This window comes from Balaenoptera ricei, chromosome 19 (assembly GCF_028023285.1).
Source record: "Balaenoptera ricei isolate mBalRic1 chromosome 19, mBalRic1.hap2, whole genome shotgun sequence".
Classification (NCBI taxonomy): domain Eukaryota; kingdom Metazoa; phylum Chordata; class Mammalia; order Artiodactyla; family Balaenopteridae; genus Balaenoptera; species Balaenoptera ricei.
In genome coordinates this window covers 59,601,423-59,623,938 of record NC_082657.1, presented here as the reverse complement: position 1 = coordinate 59,623,938, position 22,516 = coordinate 59,601,423, and the positions used below count along the sequence as shown (strand labels likewise).

The window sequence follows — 22,516 nt, the reverse complement described above, 5'->3', positions numbered from 1 at the left end:
CTTAAACAATGAATGGCTGTCCCCCACCCCTACCCCGCAGGCTTACACTAGTTCATTCACGGAATGACACCTACAGTCCTACCTGATCGAGATATTTCTTCCACACGGGTTCTGCGTTATCAGCGACAAACTCATTCCAGCCATGGACCAGCCTGCGCTGTGTCACCGAGAACTCTGACAGCCCGTTCTGTAAATCTACCTGGAGGGAGAAGGATGGGCAAGTAAGGATTAAGGAGCCCAAGTCACAAGATTCCCGCTCCGGAAGCCAGCCGCTTCCATGATGATCAAGGAAAATGGGCTGTCCACAGAGGAGAGGGCACCAGTTCAAAGACACCGAGCAAAGAGGGGCAGAGAGAGGAGGAAACCCACAGTCCAATTCTCTTTCAGTTAGACCGCACTCTGCCCTCCAGATACTGCAGAAAAGACAGACTTGGGCCTACATCTCAAGGAGTGCAATTGTAGTATGGACACCTGGAGATGCAGGAACACTTACGCTTCATCTTTAGAAAAATGGGCGGGCCTGGGAATGTAAAATGGTGCAGCGGCCATAGGAAACGTTATGGAAGTACCTCAAAAAATTAGAAATAGAACCACCATATAATCCAGCAGTTCCACTTCTGGGTGTATATACCAAGAGAACTGGAAGCCCATCTCAAAGAGATATTTGTCCACCCATGTTCATAGCAGCATAACATACAATAGCCAGAGGTGGAAGCAACCCAGTGTCCACCCATGCATGAATGGATAAGCAAAATGTGGTGAGGACACACACACACACCCACACACACAACACACACACACCATGTTTGCTCAGTTATCTAAGTAAAGATAATTAAAAACATAAAGCAAGCAAAGTCCTTCAGCCTCAGAGGGGAGGCTCATGGAATGGAAGTGGTTTTTTGGTTTGGGGTTTGTCTTGTACTGGCCAGGAATTCAAATTCGCTGGAGAAACTGATGAGATTTGTTTTCAGTCACTGGAAACACCATGGATTAGAAAAGATGAAGGGTGTGCACAGCAGATGGTGAAGAGTTTGAGCTTTGATGTCAAAACACCTGGACTCAGCTCTGGCTGTGCTGCTGTGGAACCGTGTGGGTCCCCTGAGACATCCTCTGTCTCCCATCAGCAGGTACACAGAGAGCTGGGAGGATCCTGGCTGCTAGGAAGGGCCACTGCCATTAATGTGGATGCCATTCCTGGTGGGAAATCAGATCGGTTCAACAGCGATAGTATTTTCTAACAGTGATGATAAAAATGTACTATAGCACAGAACTCTAAAGCCACTTTCAGGACTTTGTATTGCTTTCTTCTTAATCTAAAAACCCTACCACAGATACAAATTCAATTCTTACATAAAATGCTTCGGCCAGATCCTCTCTGTGGCATTTGCTTGCTTCCTTGGGTGGCAGAGCGACCACCGTCTTCTCTTTCTCGATGGCTTTCAACTCATTTTGTCCATCAATCTGTGAAAAAAAGCAGGATTGCTATTAGGCACATTGGATTTGTACTGATATGTCTTTTTAAAGTATAATATACAAAGAGAAAGTGTGCAGATCTTAACTGTACAGCTCGAATTTTCACAAACGGACCCATATAACCAGCCTCCAAAACAAGAAACAGACATTACCAGCCCCCAGGAGATTTGTTTTGCTGGGGGTTGAACTTTGTGTAAATGGTAACATGCAATATATATGCTTTTGACTCAAGGTTATTAGTGAGATTCATGCATGATGTGTGTAGTGATGGTTCGCTAATTTTCATGGCTGCATAATATTCCACCAAATGACTATAGCACAATTTATTTATCTGTTCTACTGCTGATGGATTGTTTCCAGTTGTTGGCTATTACAGATGCAAGCACCAGAACTCACAAAGCTGACAGAACAAGGCAACAATTCACAGGCTTAGAACCCTGGACCTTGAATGTCTGGAATTCTCAGTTAAGTTTGCCCCATACTACAGAGAGTGCCCCCTGATGGTGACTGGCGATATCACAGCCTGTTCTAGGAGATGTCTGCAATAACCTAAGGAGAGGGGGGAACCCGGCCAAGGTCTGGGTGTCTAGCAGGTCTGGGAAGAAGTCACATGAAACACCTGAAGGGTGTGGGAGGACAGGGTAACACAGAGGAGACCTCATAATTAGGAAAACGCTGAGTATTTTTGCAAAATTATTCCTAGTATTCTGACACCTAGAACATGATAATCATCTTTTCCTTTTCCACCAGGTAGTCTGGCACTGGGAAGGAGGAAGGGGAGAGGCATTGGCTAACCTCTTCCTTCAGCTGGAACAGAGACGGTAAATTCCTCTTTTACTTCTTGCCATCCCCCATCCCCCCGCCCCCATCTCCCAAATGCCTTGTTTGCTTAGAAATGCACTGCTAACCACACCCACTTCCTGGGGGGTGCTTCTCACTGTGCCAGTGACCAGGAAGCAACCAATGATTATTACACAGATCATTCGACAGACTCTTCTTAAGTCAAGCTTACTTTCTTCACTGTGCAAGATCCACTTCCCAAAGAAATGCACATCACAGCCGAGACAGGATGTTTTTCCTGCTCTCAAGACCTGGTTCGGTCGTACCAAATCAAGTGCTCAATCCGTGCTCACACTGCAGATGGACACAGTCCTGGGGTTACAGGACCTGCCTGGCTGGCTGTTCTCCAGCTGACCATTTCTGTCTGGCCTGACCACACCCAGTTCACTTTTTATGCAGCATCTCAAGCAACCCTGAAGGTATAAATCTAGCCCCCTCCTCTACCTTCTGCTCTCTGTCTCTTTCTGTCTGTCTGTCTGTCTCTCTCTCACACACACACACACACCATGCTGGAAACATTTGGATAGACTCCAGTTACAGGACAGTACCCGACTGTCTCCAATATGGCTGCAGCAGACCCTACCTCACATCCACCCTCCATGCTCTCCTGGTCTTGGGTGGGACAGCAGCATACTGCCCACTGGAGGAGTCCTGTGTCCCCCAGGAGTGGACTGCTCCGGTGCCCCTGCGGAAGATGGCACATTTTCCCGACTGCCAAACCAAACTTTAAATCCAGGGTTCTCAACCAAGGGCAGTTTTGCCTCCTGGGGGACTTGGCCAGGGTCTGGAGACATGTTTGGCTGTCATGATGGGGGTCAGGGGTGCTACTGGCATCTAGTGGGTAGACGCTAAATGTGCTGCCAAGTGGCCTACAAGGAATGACCTGGAACAGAAATGTCCATACAGCTGAGGGCGAGAAAGCCTGCTTTAGAAATAGATGATGGGGGACTTCCCTGGCGGTCCAGTGGTTAAGACTCCACGCTCCCAGTGCAGGGGGCCCGGGTTCGATCCCTGGTCAGGGAACTAGATCCCACGTGCTGCAACTAAGAGCACGCATACTGCAACTAAAAGATCCCGCACACGGCAAGGAAGATCTCGCACACAGCAATGAAGATCCTGTGTGCCGCAACTAAGACCCAGCGCAGCCAAATAAATAAATAAACATTTTAAAATAATAAGTAATATTTAATAAACAATAAATTATAAATAAATATTAAATAAAAAAATTTTTTTAAAGAAATAAATAGGTGGTGGTCCTGTCCTGATGTCTTCCCAGACCAGATGAGTTACCCTGCTCTACCCTCTCGGCACCCCGGATGTCTCCTTGACGGCACTTACACAACTTTCACTTGCATAATGACCAGCAAGTGATTATCACTCAAATGCCTCCACCTGCTCATGACGCAGCCCCTCCAGAAGGCGGGACCAGTGCCTGGTACCCAGGGGCTGCTCCGCGAGCATTAGTCAGTCAGAGCCCAGGACACCAATCCAAGTGCATGTGCACTTAGCGCCACGGTGTGGACGACTGGATACGCACTCTCGGCCACAAGCCTCAGTCTACCTTCATTGTCAGCAGTGCCCAGGAGACAGTCCAGCTCCATTTGCCAGCATGTCACCTCGGGCAAGTGTTGACCTCTCTGATCATAATTTCCTCATCTGCAAAATGGGGGTGATGATGGCTAGCTACCTCGTCCTGCTTTTTTGGAATCAAGCGTGTGTGTGCCTGTACAGGGCTTGACACAGTCCAGACTCACCATGTACTCCGAGTAAATGCTGGCCTGGCACCTGTCTCCGGGACCAGGCCTCCGACACTTGGTTGGAATGACAATGATGGTGACATCACTTGGGTGGCTCAGCCACGTTCAGGCAACTCAAGAGCAGGAAGACGCATAGAGCGGCAGAAGGGGCACGGAGGTTGGAATCACACAGACCTGGGTTCAAATCCTCCTCTGTCACTGACCAGCCCTGTAACCAGGGATGATAATCTGTCCCAGGTAGTTTTGAAGATTTAAGAAAACCCAACTCCGTAATTGTGCCTTGCACGTGGCAGGTGCATTCAGTAAATATTTCACAAACGACCAGCAGCCTAAAGAACCAGAGGGATTTAGGAGGTGTGGTGACCCCAGCACTGCAGTAGCTTCTCTCTGTGACTTTGTCTTGTTGGGGATGATATTCCCTGATGTTCTCTCAGAGGCTGAGGCTTCTACAAGTGGCTCTAGAAGATACATAAATACTTAAATCTGTGTGGTTTTATTTTATTTTTAAATTTTTATTCATTTTTTTGAATCTGTGTGCTTTTATTTATTTTATTTTTGGCTGGGTTGGGTCTTCCTTGCTGTGTGCAGGCTTTGTCTAGTTGCAGAGAGCGGGGGCTACTCTTCGTTGTGGTGCACGGGCTTCTCATTGAGGTGGCTTCCCTTGTTGCAGAGCATGGGCTTCAGTAGTTGTGGTGTGTGGGGGCTCAGTAGTTGTGGTGTGCAGGGGCTCAGTAGTTGTGGCACGTGGGCTCAGTAGTTGTGGCTCACGGGCTCTAGAGCGCAGGCTCAGTAGTTGTGGTGCACGGGCTTAGTTGCTCTGTGGCATGTGGGATCTTCCCGGACCAGGGCTTGAATCCATATCCCCTGCAGTGGCAGGCGGATTCTTAACCACTGCGCCACCAGGGAAGTCCCAAATCTGTGTGTTTTTAATCAACACTGAAAGTACAGGCAGGAAGATTGTGAATTCTATTTTTTAAAAATCTCCTTTGATTTGCATTTGATGCTAGGCTCAAATAATTTCTCTATATTTCAATTCTTTTAAAAAAAGAGATCAGGAAACTTACACAAGCCTCTTAGATAGACGCATTCACCAGAGGGCAGACAGCAGAAGCAAGAAGAACTACAATCCTGCAGCCTGTGGAACAAAAACCACATTCACAGAAAGATAGGCAAGATGAAAAGGCAGAGGGCTATATACCAGATGAAGGAACAAGATAAAACCCCAGAAAAACAACTAAATGAAGTGGAGATAGGCAGCCTTCCAGAAAAAGAATTCAGAATAATGATAGTGAAGATGATCCAGGACCTCAGAAAAAGAATGGAGACAAAGATTGAGAAGATGCAAGAAATGTTTAACAAAGACCTAGAAGAATTAAAGAACAAACAGATATGAACAATACAATAACTGAAATGAAAACTACACTAGAAGGAATCAATAGCAGATTACCTGAGGCAGAAGAACGGATAAGTGACCTGGAAGACAGAATGGTGGAATTCACTGCTGCAGAACAGAATAAAGAAAAAAGAATGAAAAGAAATGAAGACAGCCTAAGAGACCTCTGGGACAACATTAAATGCAACAACATTCGCATTATAGGGGTCCCAGAAGGAGAAGGGAGAGAGAAAGGACCAGAGAAAATATTTGAAGAGATTATAGTCGAAAACTTCCCTAACATGGGAAAGGAAATAGCCACCCAAGTCCAGGAAGTGCAGAGAGTCCCATACAGGATAAACCCAAGGAGAAACACGCCGAGACACACGGTAATCAAATTGGCAAAAATTAAAGACAAAAAGAAAAATTACTGAAAGCAGCAAGGGAAAAACGACAAATAACATACAAGGGAACTCCCATAAGGTTAACAGCTGATTTCTCAGCAGAAACTCTACAAGCCAGAAGGGAGCGGCATGATATACTTAAAGTGATGAAAGAGAAGAACCTACAACCAAGATTAGTCTACCCGGCAAGGATCTCATTCAGATTCGACGGAGAAATCAAAAGCTTTACAGACAAGCAAAAGCTAAGAGAATTCAGCACCAGCAAACCAGCTCTACAACAAATGCTAAAGGAACTTCTCTAAGTGGGAAACACAAGAGAAGAAAAGGACCTACAAAAACAAACCCAAAACCATTAAGAAAATGGTCATAGGAACATACATATCAATAATTACCTTAAACGTGAATGGATCTATATGCTGCCTACAAGAGACCCACTTCAGACCTAGGAACACATACAGACTGAAAGTGAGGGGATGGAAAAAGATGTTCCATGCAAATGGAAATCAAAAGAAAGCTGGAGTAGCAATACTCATATCAGATAAAATAGACTTTAAACTAAAGAATGTTACAAGAGACAAGGAAGGACACTACATAATGATCAAGGGATCAATCCAGGAAGAAGGTATAACAATTATAAATATATATGCACCCAACATAGGAGCACCTTAAGACATAAGGCAACTGCTAACAGCTATAAAAGAGGAAATCGACAGTAACACAATAATAGTGGGGGACTTTAACACCTCCCTTACGCCACTGGACAGACCATCCAAAATGAAAATAAATATGGAAACAGAAGCTTTAAATGACACAATAGACCCGATAGATTTAATTGATATTTATAGGACATCCCATCCAAAAACAGCAGATTACACTTTCTTCTCAATTGCGCATGGAACATTCTCCAGGATAGGTCACATCTTGGGTCACAAATCAAGCGTCAGTAAATTTAAGAAAACTGAAATCATATCAAGCATCTTTTCTGACCACAACGCTGTGAGATTAGAAATGAATCACAGGGGAAAAAAAGTAAAAATCACAAACACATGGAGGCTAAACAATACATTACTAAATAACCAAGAGATCACTGAAGAAATCAAAGAGGAAATCAAAAAATACCTAGAGACAAATGACAATGAAAACACGACGATCCAAAACCTATGGGATGCAGCAAAAGCAGTTCTAAGAGGGAAGTTTATAGCTATACAAGCCTACCTCAAGAAACAAGAAAAATCTCAAATAAACAATCTAACCTTACACCTAAAGGAACTAGAGAAAGAAGAACAAACAAAACCCAAAGTTACTAGAAGGAAAGAAATCATAAGATCAGAGCAGAAGTAAATGAAATAGAAACAAAGAAAACAATACCACAGATCAATGAAACTAAAAGCTGGTTCTTTGAGAAGATAAACAAAATTGATAAACCATTAGCCACACTCATCAAGAAAAAGAGGGAGAGGACTCAAATCAATAAAATTAGAAATGAAAAAGGAGAAGTTACAAAGGACACCACAGAAATACAAAGCATCCTAAGAGACTACTACAAGCAACTGTATGCCAATAAAACGGACAACCTGGAAGAAATGGACAAATTTCTTAGAAAGGTACAACCTTCCAAGACTGAACCAGGAAGAAATAGAAAATATGAACAGACCAATCACAAGTAATGAAATTGAAACTGTGATTAAAAATCTTCCAACAAACAAAAGTCCAGGACCAGATGGCTTCACAGGTGAATTCTATCAAACATTTAGAGAAGAGCTAACACCCATCCTTCGCAAACTCTTCCAAAAAATTGCAGAGGAAGGAACACTCCCAAACTCATTCTATGAGGCCACCATCACCCTGATACCAAAACCAGACAAAGATACTACAAAAAAAGAAAATTACAGATCAATATCACTGATGAATATAGATACAAAAATCCTCAACAAAATACTAGCAAACAGAATCCAACAACACATTAAAAGGATCATATACCATGATCAAGTGGGGTTTATTCCAGGAATGCAAGGATTCTTCAATATATGCAAATCAATCAATGTGATACACCATATTAACAAATTGAAGAAGAAAAACCATATGATCATCTCAATAGATGCAGAAAAAGCTTCTGAGAAAATTCAACACCCATTTATGATTAAAAACTCTCCAGAAAGTGGGCACAGAGGGACCCTATCTCAACATTATAAAGGCCATATACGACAAACCCACAGCAAACATCATTCTCAATGGTGAAAAACTGAAAGCATTTCCTCTAAGATCAGGAACAAGACAAGGATGCCCACTCTCACCACTATTATTCAACATAGTTTTGGAAGTCCTAGCCACGGCAATCAGAGAAGAAAAAGAAATAAAAGGAATACAAATTGGAAAAGAAGAAGTAAAACTGTCACTGTTTGCAGATGACATGATACTATACATAGAGAATCCGAAAGATGCCACCAGAAAACTGCTAGAGCTAATCAATGAATTTGGTAAAGTTGCAGGATACAAAATTAATGCACAGAAATCTCTTGCATTCCTATACACTAATGATGAAAAATCTGGAAGAGAAATTAAGGAAACACTCCCATTTACCATTGCAACAAAAAGAATAAAATACCTAGGAAAAAACCTACCTAGGGAGACAAAAGCCCTGTATGCAGAAAACTATAAGACACTGATGAAAGAAATTAAAGATGATACCAACAGATGGAGAGATATACCATGTTCTTGGATTGGGAGAATCAATATTGTGAAAATGACTATACTACCCAAAGCAATCTACAGATTCAATGCAATCCCTATCAAATTACCAATGGCATTTTTTTACAGAACTAGAACAAAAAATCTTAAAATTTGTATGGAGACACAAAAGACCCCGAATAGCCAAAGGAGTCTTGAGGGAAAAAAACGGAGCTGGAGGAATCAGACTCCCTGACTTCAGACTATACTACAAAGCTACAGTAATCAAGACAATATGGTACTGGCACAAAAACAGAAACATAGATCAATGGAACAAGATAGAAAGCCCAGAGATAAACCCACGCACCTATGGTCAACTAATCTATGACAAAGGAGGCAAGGGTATACAATGGAGAAAAGACAGTCTCTTCAATAAGTGGTGCTGGGAAAACTGGACAGCTACATGTAAAAGAATGAAATTAGAACACTCCCTAACACCATACACAAAAATAAACTCAAAATGGATTCGAGACCTAAATGTAAGACTGGACACTGTAAAACTCTTAGAGGAAAACATAGGAAGAACACTCTTTGACATAAACCACAGCAAGATCTTTTTTGATCCACCTCCTAGAGAAATGGAAATAAAAACAAAAATAAACAAATGGGACCTAATGAAACTTCAAAGCTTTTGCACAGCAAAGAAAACCATAAACAAGACGAAAAGACAACCCTCAGAATGGGAGAAAATATTTGCAAACGAATCAACGGACAAAGGATTAACCTCCAAAATATATAAACAGCTCATGCAGCTCAATATTAAAGAAACCAACACCCCAATCCAAAAATGGGCAGAAGACCTAAATAGACATTTCTCCAAAGAAGACATACAGATGGCCAAGAGGCACACGAAAAGTTGCTCAACATCACTAATTATTAGAGAAACGCAAATCAAAACTACAATGAGGTATCACCTCACGCCAGTTAGAATGGGCATCATCAGAAAACCTACAAACAACAAATGCTGGAGAAGGTGTGGAGAAAAGGGAACCCTCTTGCACTGTTGGTGGGAATGTAAATTGATACAGCCACTATGGAGAACAGTATGGAGGGTTCTTAAAAAACTAAAAACAGAATCACCATATGATCCAGCAATCCCACTACTGGGCATATACCCTGAGAAAACCATAATTCAAAAAGACGCATGCACCCCAATGTTCACTGCAGCACTATTTACAATAGCCAGGTCATGGAAGCAACCTAAATGCCCATCGACAGACGAATGGATAAAGAAGATGTGGTACATATATACAATGGAATATTACTCAGCCATAAAAAGGAACGAAATTGGGTCATTTGTTGAGACGCAGATGGATCTAGAGACTGTCATACAGAGTGAAGTAAGTCAGAAAGAGAAAAACAAATATCATATATTAATGCATGTATGTGGAATCTAGAAAAATGGTACAGATGAACCGGTTTGCAGGGCAGAAATTGAGACCCAGATATAGAGAACAAAGGTATGGACACCAAGGGGGGAAAGCAGCAGGGGGGTGGGGGTGGTGGTGGGATGAATTGGGTGATTGGGATTGACATGTATACACTGATGTGAATAAAATGGATGACGAATAAGAACCTGCTGTATAAAAAAATAAATGAAATAAAATTCAAAAATTAAAAAAAAACAAAAAAAATAATACTAAACTTTCTTTGGGTTATTTGTATGGAAATATGTTAATATAAATGTTTCAGAAAAAAAAAAAGAAGATCCATCAAGAGATAAATGGGTAAGCAAAGTGTGGTCTAGCCACACAATGGAGTATTATTCAACCTTAAAAAGGAAGGGAATTCTGACACCTGCCACATCATGGATGAAGCTTGAGGACATTATGCTAAGTGAAGTACGCCAGTTACAAAAGGACAAATACGGTAATCATACCACTTATGTGTGGTACCCAGAATAGAGAAATTCATAGAGACAGGAGGTAGAATGGTGGTTACCAGCAGCTGGGGAAGGAGAGACGGAGGAATTAGTGGGTTTTTTGTTTGTTTGTTTTGTTTTGTTTTTGGTCACGTCGCTCAGCTTGCGGGATCTCAGTTCCCTGACCAGGGATTGAATCTGGGCCACGGCGGTGAAAGCGCCAAGTCCTAACCACTGGACTGCCAGGGAAGTCCCGGAAGCTAGTGTTTAATGGGGACAGAGTTTCAGTGGGAGAAGTTGAAAAAGTTCTGGAGACGGACGGTGGTGATGATTGGAGGACCACGTGAATGTACTTAATGCCACTGAATCATGCACTTAAAACAGTTAAGATGGTAAATGTTATGTACATTTTACCACACACACAAAATCCACAACAAGAAAAAAAAAAAAAGGATCAAAGGAATCCACTCCCTCTGCCTTTGTGGGTCAAGATTAGCAGGAGTTCCCACCATTTCTCAGGAACTCCCAGTTTGTCTGAGCGCATGTCCCTGGGAACCAGGCAAGTAGCTGAAAGAGGCTTGGGTGTGTAAGGGGAGGGGCCAGGAAGGCAGCCTGGAGGGGGAGGGTCCACATTCCAGCTGTGTACTGTGACCATGACTGTGGGGACAGAGTCTGAGCCCAAAGTGGGAGGGCACCTGGCCTCCAACTGTGTTCTCTGAGTGAAAGCCATTGACATACTCCCAGGTATGTGAACAAGAGAACAGAAAATAGGGACTCAAATAACTACATGTTCGTGGACGTTCACAGCAGCACAATTCACAGCAGCTCAAAGGCCCGTCAACGGATGATGGATGAACAAGATATGCTCTCTCCACACAATGGAATATTATTCAGCCTCAAAAAGGAATGAAGTGCTGATGCATGCTGTGCTCTGGGTTGAACTGTGTCCCTTCAAAAAAGATACCTTGATATGGAAGCAGCCTAAGTGCCCATTAATAGATGAATGGATAAAGAAGATGCGGTGTATATGTGTGTGTGTATATATATATGTATGTATGTATACGCACATACGTGCACACTCACACACACACACACACACACACACACAAATGGAATATTACTCAACCATAAAAAAGAATGAAACCTTGCCATTTGCAACAGCATGGATGGACCTAGAGGGTATCATGCTCAGTGAAATAAGTCAGACAGAGAAAGACACATACTGTAGGATATCACTTATATGTGGACTCTAAAAAACAAATGAACAAACATAACAAAACAGAAACAGAGTTATAGATGCTGAAAACAAACAAGTGGTTGTCAGAGGGAAGAGGGGTGGTGGGAGGAGAGAAATAGGTGAGGGAGATTAAGAGGTACAAACTTTCAGTTGCAAAATAAACGTGTCGCAGGTATGAAATCGACAGTGTGAGGGACACATGCAATTATTAAGTAATATCTTCGCATGGTGACAGATTGTTACTAGACATCCTGGTGATCATTTTGAAATACATAGAAATACTGAATCACTATGTTGTACACCAGGAACTAACATAGTGTCGTAGGTCAATTAAACTTCAAAAAACAAAATTTGATCTCATAGAAAAAGAGATCAGATTTATGGTTACCAGAGGTGGGGAGGGTGAATTGGATGAAGGTAGTCAAAAGGTTCAAATTTCTAGTTATAAGATAAATAAGTACTAGGCATATAACGTACAACATGATAAATATAAATAACAGTGCTGTACGTTATATACAAAAGTGTTAACAGGGTAAGTCCTAAGAGTTCTCATCACAAGGAAAAAATATGAGATGGATGTTTGCTAAACTTACTGTGATAATCATTTCATGATGTGCGTAAGTCAAATCATTCTGTTGTACACCTTAAACTTAGTGCTGTATGTCAATTATATCTCAATAAATCTGGAAGGAGGGACTTCCCTGGTGGTCCAGTGGTAAAGAATCGGCCTTACAATGCAGGGGACACGGGTTCGATCCCTGGTCCAGGATCTAAGATCCCACATTGGTCAGGGAAATAAGATCCCACATGCCTCGGGGCAACTAAGCCCATGTGCCACAACTACAGAGCCCACGCGCCACAACTACAGAGCCCATGCACCCTGGAGCCTGTGCACCATAACTAGAGAGAGAAAACCTGCATGGCACAACTACAGAGAAGCCCACACACCACAACGCAGAGCCCGCGCACCGCAACGCAAGAGCCCACGTGGCTCTACGAAGATCCCGCATGCCGCAACTAAGACCGACACAGCCAAAAATAATTAAATAAATAAATAAATAATAAACAAATCTTAAAAAAATCTGGAATGAAAAAGAAGCTACCTTCAAGTCATAACCCCCAGAACCTCAGAATGCGACCTCATTTAGAAATAGGGTCTTTAAAGGGGTAACCAAGTGAGAATGAGGTCACTAGGGTGGGCTCTAATCGAATATGCCTGATGTTCTCATAAGAAGGAGTGCTCTGGACACAGAGACAGACCCACGTGGCGGGAAGACGATGTGCAGACACAGTGAGGAGCGATGCCCCTGCAAGCCCAGGACATCAGGGATCGCCAGCCAGCAGCGCCGGAAGCGAAGAGAAAGGCATGGGACAGGTTCTCCACTACAGCCGTTACAGAGAGCCAGGCCCTGCCAACACCGTCATCTTGGACGTCTGGCCTCCAGAACCGTGAGAGAATAAATTTCTATTGTTTGAAGCCACCATAACTTTGGGTGCTTTGTCTCAGGAGCCCTAGGAAACGACGACATTCTCCAACACGGATGAACCTTGAAAGCTTTGTGTTGAGTGAAGGAAGCCAAACACAAAAGCCACGTATCACCTGATTCTGTTTTGAGGGAATGTCCAGAATAGGTAAATCCACAGAGACAGAAAGTAGATGCATGGTTGCCAGGTGCCGGCGGCAGGGGGATGATTGGAGAGCAGCTGCTACGGGTGTGACGTTTCTTTTAGGGGTGACCAAAATGTTTGGAGCCCTCCACTGGGGGTTCCACTAGAAGCAGGGGTCACATGACATTAGGGATGCACTCGGTGCCATTGAATTGGTCACTTTAACGCGGGGAGTTTTATGTTATGTGAATTTCACCTCAATAAATTTTATTTTTCAAAAAAGAAATTTTAAAAAGCCACTTGGGGACTTCCCTGGTGGCGCAGTGGTTAAGAATCTGCCTGCCAATGCAGGGGACATGGGTTTGAGCCCTGGTCCAGGAAGATCCCACATGCCGCGGAGCAACTAAGCCCGTGCGCCACAACTACTGAGCCTGCGCTCTAGAGCCCGCGAGCCACAACTACTGAAGCCCACACGCCTAGAGCCCGTGCTCCGCAACAAGAGAAGCCACCTCAATGAGAAGCCCGCGCACAGCAATGAAGAGTAGCCCCCGCTCGCTGCAACTAGAGCAAGCTCGTGTGCAGCAATGAAGACAAAACGCAGCCAAAAATAAATAAGTAAATTAAATTAAAAAAAAGAAAATATTCCTTCTTTAAAAAATAAAAAAATAAAAAGCCACTTAGACTGGAACTCCCTCCAAAACCTTGACCTGTGTCCCCAACTCGCTCCTGGGCCCCAACTGCATCAGGTCTCAGACCTCCGCCCCACCCCTGCAGGTCTCCAATCCCTCCGCCGCATTTCTGTGTGGTTTTCCCCGTACCCCTAACCTCCGTTCTAGGCTTCACGCTGGAGACCAGACACTCACTCCTCTCCTTCCCCACGATCGAGCTTGGGAAGAAGCCGTCTACACTCGCTGTCTCTGCTTTGTTAACGCCCATCCACTTCCCAACCCACTTCAGCTGGGGTCCCAGGTCCCTTGTGTGCTCCCAGGCTGCTAGGACAGGGCGTCCTCAGGGTTGCCATTCTCAGAAAGCAGAGCCCTCAGATGGGACTGGAATGTGGTCCCTGTTCCCAATGGCACGTGGGTGCTCTCGTGCGGCCCCCTCTACCCCTTAAGGACATGTGCTTTGTGGATTCTGCCGGGTTTGAATCGCAGCGTTTTCCTTCTGTAAAGAGTGGCCCATCCTGACTCAGGTCAGGCACCCTCTGGGGCACCCCTGATTCTCCCTTCCTGTCCAGCCTGATTTGGGGGGCACCACCCCTCCCTTCTCCTTTGTGTCTCTCTTTTTTTCTTTTTTTTTTTTTACAAAGTTCTTTTTCACTAAGGTGAAATTCACATAACATAAAATGGCCCATCTTAGAGTGAACAATTCAGGGACATTCAGAACATTCTCAGTGTTGTGCAATCACCCCATCTACCTAGTGGTAAGACATTTCCGTCACCCCAAAAGGAGACCTTGTACCATCATCAGTCACACACACACCCCCAGCTCCTGGCAACCTCCAATCTGCCATCCGTCTCCACAGATTTACCGATTCTGCATATTTCATATGAATAGAATCATATAATATGTGACCTTCTGTGCCTCCTTTGTGACCCCGCGAAGGATCGTTTGCTCCCAGAGGACAGACCCACACTGGTGATGGTGAGTGGGGTCTTCCCGAGACCCGAGGAAATAGTCTGGAACGTATGGACTTCTTAGGGCATTTTCACCAAGCAAGACAGCCCAGTGCCGATGCTACCCGGCGTAGGCTTCCGAGGGAACCGCAGAGGCAAACAGCATCGCTGGAAGAGGAGCTGTGAGCTCACGGCAGAGCAAGCGACCACGCGGCACCTGGGGGTGAACCGTCTCCTCGGAGCACAGCCCGGCTTCCTCTGCGTCCCAGCCAGCTCTGGGAACTCGCTTCACCTCAAACCGAGTTAGACCCCGATGATCGCTTCCCTCTTTAAAGGGTTCATGCAAACATTTATTTCTGCAACATATTTGCCCAAAACCTCCCCCGTGCCTCGATTTCCCCCTCTGCAAAGTGGGGGTTATAATAGCAGGGGTTCCATAAGCTGCCGTGAGGTAGCAGGAAACCAGGGACTCGGAGCCCCGAGTTCAGGGCCTGGCACCCGGGAAGCATAAGTGAACCTAAGCAACGGGGGTGATGAACAGGGACAACAGAGGTGGGGGGATGTCCTCATCCTCCAGCGGCTCCAAGAACACGGTAGGGGAGGGGGCTCCTAATACGGCTGCCAGAATAAGCAAAAAAAAAAAAAAAAGTGCAGGATGTCCAGTTACTTCCGAACTCCAGGTAAACAATGAATCATCTTTCAGTATATGTACTTGGCAAACACGGCATAGAACTCACGTATACTAAAAAGCGATTCGCTGTTTATCTGAAAGTCAAGTGCAGCTGGACGTCCCCTGGGGATCTGGCAACACCAGGAAGGAACAAGCCAAGAGACGCCCGTGACCCGTGTGGCAGTACCGTGACGGGGACACCTCGCCCTACGAAGGAGCCACGGGGCCTCGGTTCAGAGTGCGGGCGCTCAGGAACTGCGAGCAAACAGCCTTGAAGAAGGTACAGGAGTGAGCTCCCCCGGAGCAGAGGGGGCCTTCAGGTGGAAAGGTCACCAGGAAGAGCCTGCAAGTGGCCCACTTGGGGAGCTCCGAGCTCCCTGAGTTGGGGAGAGAGTTCGCGGCCCTGGAGGGTTTCGGAGGGAGGGACGGGGCCAGAGAGCAAGCCAGGGGCCTGGTGAAGCACACAGCCCTGACTTATCGAGAAGGCCATAAAATGGGTGGATGCAGTTCTTGGGATCAATGCAATGGGAGGGGAACGATGTAAGGGTCACGGCAACCCAAGAACAATTGGCCAGGGGTCACTAAGGAGGTGATGTTTGAAACGAGGGGCGAACGAGCCTCACTCAGGGCAAATGCTTCCTTCTTTCTAAGACTTCCTGCCCAGTCTCTCCCAAGGCGCGTATCTGTGAAGTATCCAGTTTTACCTTAGTCTGGTGGTTCTCAATGTATGGTCCTCAGCCCAGCATCATCTGGAGCTCCCTAGAAATGCATTTTCTTAGGCCCCATCCTGGGTCTAATGGGTCAGAAGCCCTGGGGGTGGGCCCTGCAATCTGTGTTTTAACACGTTCTCCAGGGGATTCTGATGCACTTCAAAGCTGGGGAACCACTAGGATCGTGTAAGAATACACCTGCCGTGGCCTATACCCAGGTCAACTGAGGAGCAGGGGGCGTCCCAGCCACCAGGATTCCTAAGAGCCCCAGGTGATTCTGATACGCAGCCAGAGCTGAGCTGAGGATGCCTGGCTGGGAGATGCATTCAAAGAGCAACCCCAGGACTTCCCTGGTGGTTCAGTGGTTAAGACTCCATGCTTCTACTGCAGGGGGCATGGGTTCGATTCTTGGTCAGGGAACTAAGATCCTATGTGCTGTGCAGCCAAAAAAATAATATAAATAAATAAATAAAAATAAAAACCTTTCCAAAGAGCAACCTCATGGGTCCTGTTTTTAAGGCGCCGCCATCTTGGAGGAGAGACAAGGCTGTGACCCATGGCCAACCAAGCAGCAGGTGACAAGTGTCAGGGGCCCCAGGAGAGCTGTGGGAGTCCAAGCAGGAAGCATCCTTCTGCTTCCTGGAGGAGGAATGGGGGTGAGGTCCTGAGGCAGCAGGTGCCCCAAGTCCTCCTAGAAGTCGGGGGGACAAGGAAAGGAGATGGCCGGTGAAGGGGAGGCAGACAACAGCTAACAGCTCATGATGACAATAAAACAACTGTAGCTGCAACAATCGACACTCATGGTACAGCAGATAAATAGCTAACATGTTGATATTAGACATCTTATCCAGCATTGGACATATACGAGCTCATCTAAACATCACGGCAGCCCCTGGGAGTGGATGCAATTTTTTTATCCCCATCTTACAGATGAAGAAATGGATGACTTGGTCAACTCTCAAGACGGCACTTTTAGTCTCTGCTCTATAAAAACACGAGAAAACTTCATGGTGGGCATTGTGTTGTGCAAGTGGGAGAAAACAGATAGAAAAACATGACTTTCTGGATCTTCCAAGTGGAGAAGAGGGAAAGGATGGTGGGAACAGGGGAAGCTGAGCCCCCCAAAGATGCCCACGTCCTAATCCCTGGAATCTGTGCATATGTGACCTGACCTGGCGAAAAGGACTTTGCAGAGGAGATTAAGTTGACAATCTTGAGTTGGGGAAACCATCTGGATTATCCCGGTGGCCCCATGTCATCACAAGGGTCCTTATAATGGGAGGCAGGAGGGTCAGAGAAGGAGATGTGAGGACCGAAGCAGAGGCTGGAGGGATGTGATTCCTGGCTTTGAAGACAGAAGAAGGGGCTACAAGCCAAGGAATGTAATCAGCCTGCAGAAGCTGGATAAAAGGCAGGGAAACAGATTCTCCCCCAGAGCTCCCAGAAGGAAAGCAGTCCTGCTGACCTTTTGATTTTAACCCAGTGAGACCTGTGTCAGACGTCTGACCTCCAGGACTGTAAGAGAATACACTTGTGTGTTTCAAGCCATCAAGCCTGTGGTGATTTGTTACCGCAGCCCGAGGAAACTGACACACCATCCATCCATCCATCCATCCATCCACCATCAGTCCCAGAAGGAACCCAGCTCTCTGAGCTCCCAGACTCCCAGTCCTCCTGTGCCCAGCACACTGCTGACCCACTTGCCCGCCTCCAGCATTGGACCGTGAGCCTCCCCCCGGGCAGTGGCTGGTTCTATCCAACTTACAGCCAAGCGCACCGCTCAGCACTTGGCAGAAGAAAGTACTCAAAAGCGTTCGTGGGAGGGAAGAGAGGGAGGAAAGGTGGGGGACGGTGCTGAGCTGCCTGGAAGGTCTCGATGCCCGCGGGTGCTGGGAGCCAGGCCAGGGCTGGAGGGGGCGGCAGTGGCAGGTGGTTGCCAGGGGCAATGAGAGGCACAGATAGCCTAAGGGCACCGCCTCTGGAAGGTGCAGTCATGGGTTACGGAGCACAGCGCTTCTTAATGTACACTGCTTCCCGTGGTGACAGCTGAGCAGTGCTGTGGCCAGTGCCGCTGGCCCAAGTCCTCTAAGGGTCTTCTCTCACCAAACGACCCTGTGTTGGTTCACTTGTCCGTTCCCCAACTTCCTCCCTGTGTGCAAGAAACTCTGCCTGGTGCCTCGAGAAAGCAGATGCAGTGCCTACCCTGCCTTGAGAACCTACACAAGCAAGTTCATTTAAAAGAATATTAGGACAATAGGACCTTGCTGTATAGCACAGGGAACTATATTCAATAGCCTATGATATTTAGATGAAATGTCCAGAACAGGAAAATATAGAGATAGAGAAATTAGTGGTTGCTTAGGTCTGGGAGAGATGGGGAGTGGGTTGTGATAGCTAAAGAGTACAGGGTTTCTTTCTGAGGTGATGAAAATGTTCTAAAATTGACTGTGGTGATGGTTGCATGTATCTGTGATTATATTAAAAACCACTGAATTACACACTTAAACATTTTTTTTAAATATCCTATGATAAGCCATAATGGAAAAGAATATGAAAAAGAATGTGTGTGTGTGTGTATATATACATGTGTGTCTATATATATATACACACACACACACACATGTATATATATAACTGAATCACTTTGCTGTACAGTAGAAATTAACACAACATTGTAACTCAACTATACTTCAATAAAATAAATTTTAGGACAAGTAGGAACTAAAGAAACCACTGAAGTACCAGAAGAAACCACGGACTACATTTCAAAAACATCTCAGAGTAAGAAAGGACGTTCTGAGTGCCAGATGAAGCCAGAAGTCAGGAAGGAAAAGGCTGATAAATTCACTACATAAAACCGGTTGTCTTCTGCAAGAAGCACCACGTGCAAAGTCCAAAGGTAAAAACCACACTGTGGAAAATATCTATAGCTTATAACACCGATGAAAAACAATTCCCCAAGCAAAAGAAGGGCTCTTACTTATGAAGAAGGGAAAAGACTAGCAGCTCTTGTTTTTCAAAAATGGGCAAAGGACATAACCTAAGAGTTCACAGAAAGGGAATAATGATGAATAACTTTGAAACACGAAAAGATCATCAAACTCATTTAAAATCAGAGATTCGCATTCAAGAGACTCCAGTACACCCTCCGCCACCTGTCTGATAGGTAAGGTTCCAGAAATTTGTAACAGGAGAGCTGGCGACAGCGGGTGGGGATGGAGCCTCTCATCTGGGGCCGGGAGGGGCAGGTAAATCCAGATGAGCCCCAGTGGAGGGCAGTTGGAAGCATCAAAGTTGAAAATGGACCTGTTCTACTCATATCTTTTGCAGATTTATTTACTGCAGAATGGTTTCCGTTCAAAGTCATCCACTGCAATATTGTTTATAATAAGTAAGTACTAGAAACAACCCACGTGCTGCTAATAAAGGATTGGTTAAATTAATTACGGTAGCACCATAACATGAAACCCTTTGCTGCCACCAAAATAAGAGCACAAACTTTTTTTTTTTTTTTACCTATACGGAAAATGTTAAATATATATGGCAGTAGAACTTACATACAGTCCTGTACACAAACCCTGCGTGTGCCTGGACGCACTTTTGCGCATGTGTACAATAGAGTAACCCCACCAGGTGCCATGTGGAACCTCTCCAGCTCCCAAAAGGCTCCCTCGTGCCCTCTCCCGGTTGACAGCCCCCCAGAAGATGACCAACACTGGAGCTTCTATCACCATGGATTTGCTCTGCCCGTTTGGGAACTCCACATAAAGGGAATCGTACACACGCACTCCCGCATCTGGCTGCTTCGCAAGATTCATCCAGCTTGTTCCATGATCTGTAAGTCACTGTCTTTTGTTGCTGTGTCGTATTTCCAGGATGCCATTGCACGGATATGCACGATGCATGTAACGCTTTGCATATGGTTGGGCGTTTAGGCCAGTTTGCCCTCTTACACATAACACTGCTGGGACCACCATGCGCACGTCTTTTAGCAGATAGAAGCCCCCATTTCTCCTGGGCACAGACCTAGAAGTGGACTGCGGGGTCACAGGGTGGGTTTACGTGCTTTTAGTGACAGGAGACACTGCCCAACAGTTTTCCCAAGCAGTGGTACCATTAGCAATAGTTTGAGAAGAAAAAAAAAATGGTGCAGCATATCATGAGCAACACGCTAGCCTATGTATAACCAAAAGGAGAAGAGGATGGATTTGCTAGTATAATCAGGGCACACCTCCAGCAGAAGCCACAGAGACCGGGGGCTGGGTCGCCTTTGGGGCTGGCAACAGGGTGGTGGAAAACCGAGGCAGTGACAGACTCCTACTGGACCCCCTTTTGTATCTTCTTGAATCTTGAACCATGCGTAAGAATTGCTGATTCCAAGGGGGAGAAACCAGTCCCGACCAAGCCGGGGGGCAGAGCTGGTGCAGGAGGGGAGGGGCTACCTGGGGACAGGGATGCTTGGAGAATCAGACTGGGCCAGTGCTAACTTGGGAAGGAGGGGCAGAGGCTGTGATCAGAGGGACCCATAAGGAGGCCAGTAGGGCTGGGCGCACAGAGCAACAGGAGGCTCAGATCCTGGGGCAAGAGTGATGTAATGAACTCAAAGGGCCTGCCCACTACTTTCTTTTTTTTTCCCTCTCTTTTTTTCCCCCTAGTACTTTTTAATACTTGTGGGGCGGTGCGGGGTGGGGGGGGAACCCTAACTGCAGAACTTGGGTGGAGGCCCACGTCTCACTGATCTGGGCTCTGATTCTAGTTCCCCCAGCTACCAGCTGTGCAACTCTCAGCAACTCCCTTGACTTCCCTGAGTCTCAGTTTTCTCCTCTGTAAAATGGGAATAACGATACCACACACAGAGCATTGCTGAGGCGGGGGTTCTTAAAGTCCGGCCTCAGGTCAAGATGGGTTTCACAGGTGTTTTCCAGTCCCTGAAATCACATCTAGGTAGTGTTTGTGGTCTGTGCGTGTGTAACGGTGGTGTGACCCCAGACAGCGAAGAACTGCCAATAGGACATGAGATACTCAAGAAAACATATGTTGTTGGGGGGTGGGGTGCAGTGCGGTCAAGGGGCCAAGAGAGAAGACAGCCGAGCTAGGCGGTGGCCAATGGACTGGGGACCAGTAGGTGGTTGGCAAGGTGCGGAGCCTGGTTACACACAGGGAGATTGCCAATAAGTAAATTTACCAAAGATCATGGGAGCTGGCACTCTCACTGTTGGTGAAGGGAGTTACAAATATATAAAGAGCTGGCACCAGCCCTGTGGTATTTATTGCATTGAACTCTGTGATCAAATATATTACAAATATGTATGTATACACATACACACAGGTATAAAACTAAATATGGCTCTAACAGTGTACACGTACACACACACCTGCTCTGAGAGGGCCCAGAGGCCGTAATACCGCAAGAGCATGAGAACACATCATACCAGATCTTGATTTCTAAATACCATTCTTCCAGTGAAAAGAGAGCCAAGACTCCTGGGAGAAATGGCTGATTCCAGGGCTGGGGCAGGGAAGGTACCAAATGAGTCTGGAATTTCTTGGGATGCCAGAGAGTAGGCAAGTGCTCAAAGAATGATGGAAAAATGTCCAGAGGATGCAAAAGTCACCATGAGAAAAGGCTTCTGCTGGCCAAATCTGGGCAATCTGGGCATCACAATAAAAAAAAAATTGATGGTAACCAATTTTAACCCACCTAACAGAATAGGAATTTGTGAGCGCATAACGATATATGAATGAATACACAAACAACTACATGAAGAGGGGAAAGGGGCAGCTCTTCCTGATATCAGAACACAGGTAATAAATGAGGGAGGAATGATGAAATTGGAAAATTTCTGTTTAGCAAACATTATAAAAGTAATGGAGGATGGCCAACAAACACATGAAAAAACGCTCAATACCACTAATTGTTAGAAAAATGCAAATCAAAACTACAATGAGGTACCACCTCACACCGGTCAGTATGGCCATCCTCACAAAATCTACAAACAATAAGTGCTGGAGAGGGTGTGGAGAAAAGGGAACCCCCTTGCACTGCTGGTGGGAATGTAAATGGATACAGCCACTGTGGAGAACAGTATGGAGGTTCCTTAAAAACTAAAAACAGAACTACCATGTGACCCAGCAATCCCACTACTGGGCATACACCTAGAGAAAACCATAATTCAAAAAGTCACATGCACCCCAATGTTCACTGCAGCACTATTTACAATAGCCAGGACATGGAAACAAC

At 45.5% G+C, this 22,516-nt stretch overlaps 1 protein-coding gene across 2 annotated transcripts in view; it reads right to left on the bottom strand.

The window, feature by feature from the left end:
• The window catches only part of ATP2C2 (ATPase secretory pathway Ca2+ transporting 2), an 81,228-nt gene that overhangs the window by 48,384 nt on the left and 10,328 nt on the right, over window positions 1–22,516 (bottom strand). For both annotated transcript variants that reach the window (XM_059905268.1, XM_059905267.1), the window contains exons 2-3: window positions 1,351–1,461; window positions 83–199 (exon numbers count right to left, since the gene is read on the bottom strand). In XM_059905268.1, the coding sequence (XP_059761251.1) occupies window positions 83–199; window positions 1,351–1,461 (228 nt within the window). The remainder of the gene's footprint in view (window positions 1–82; window positions 200–1,350; window positions 1,462–22,516) is intronic.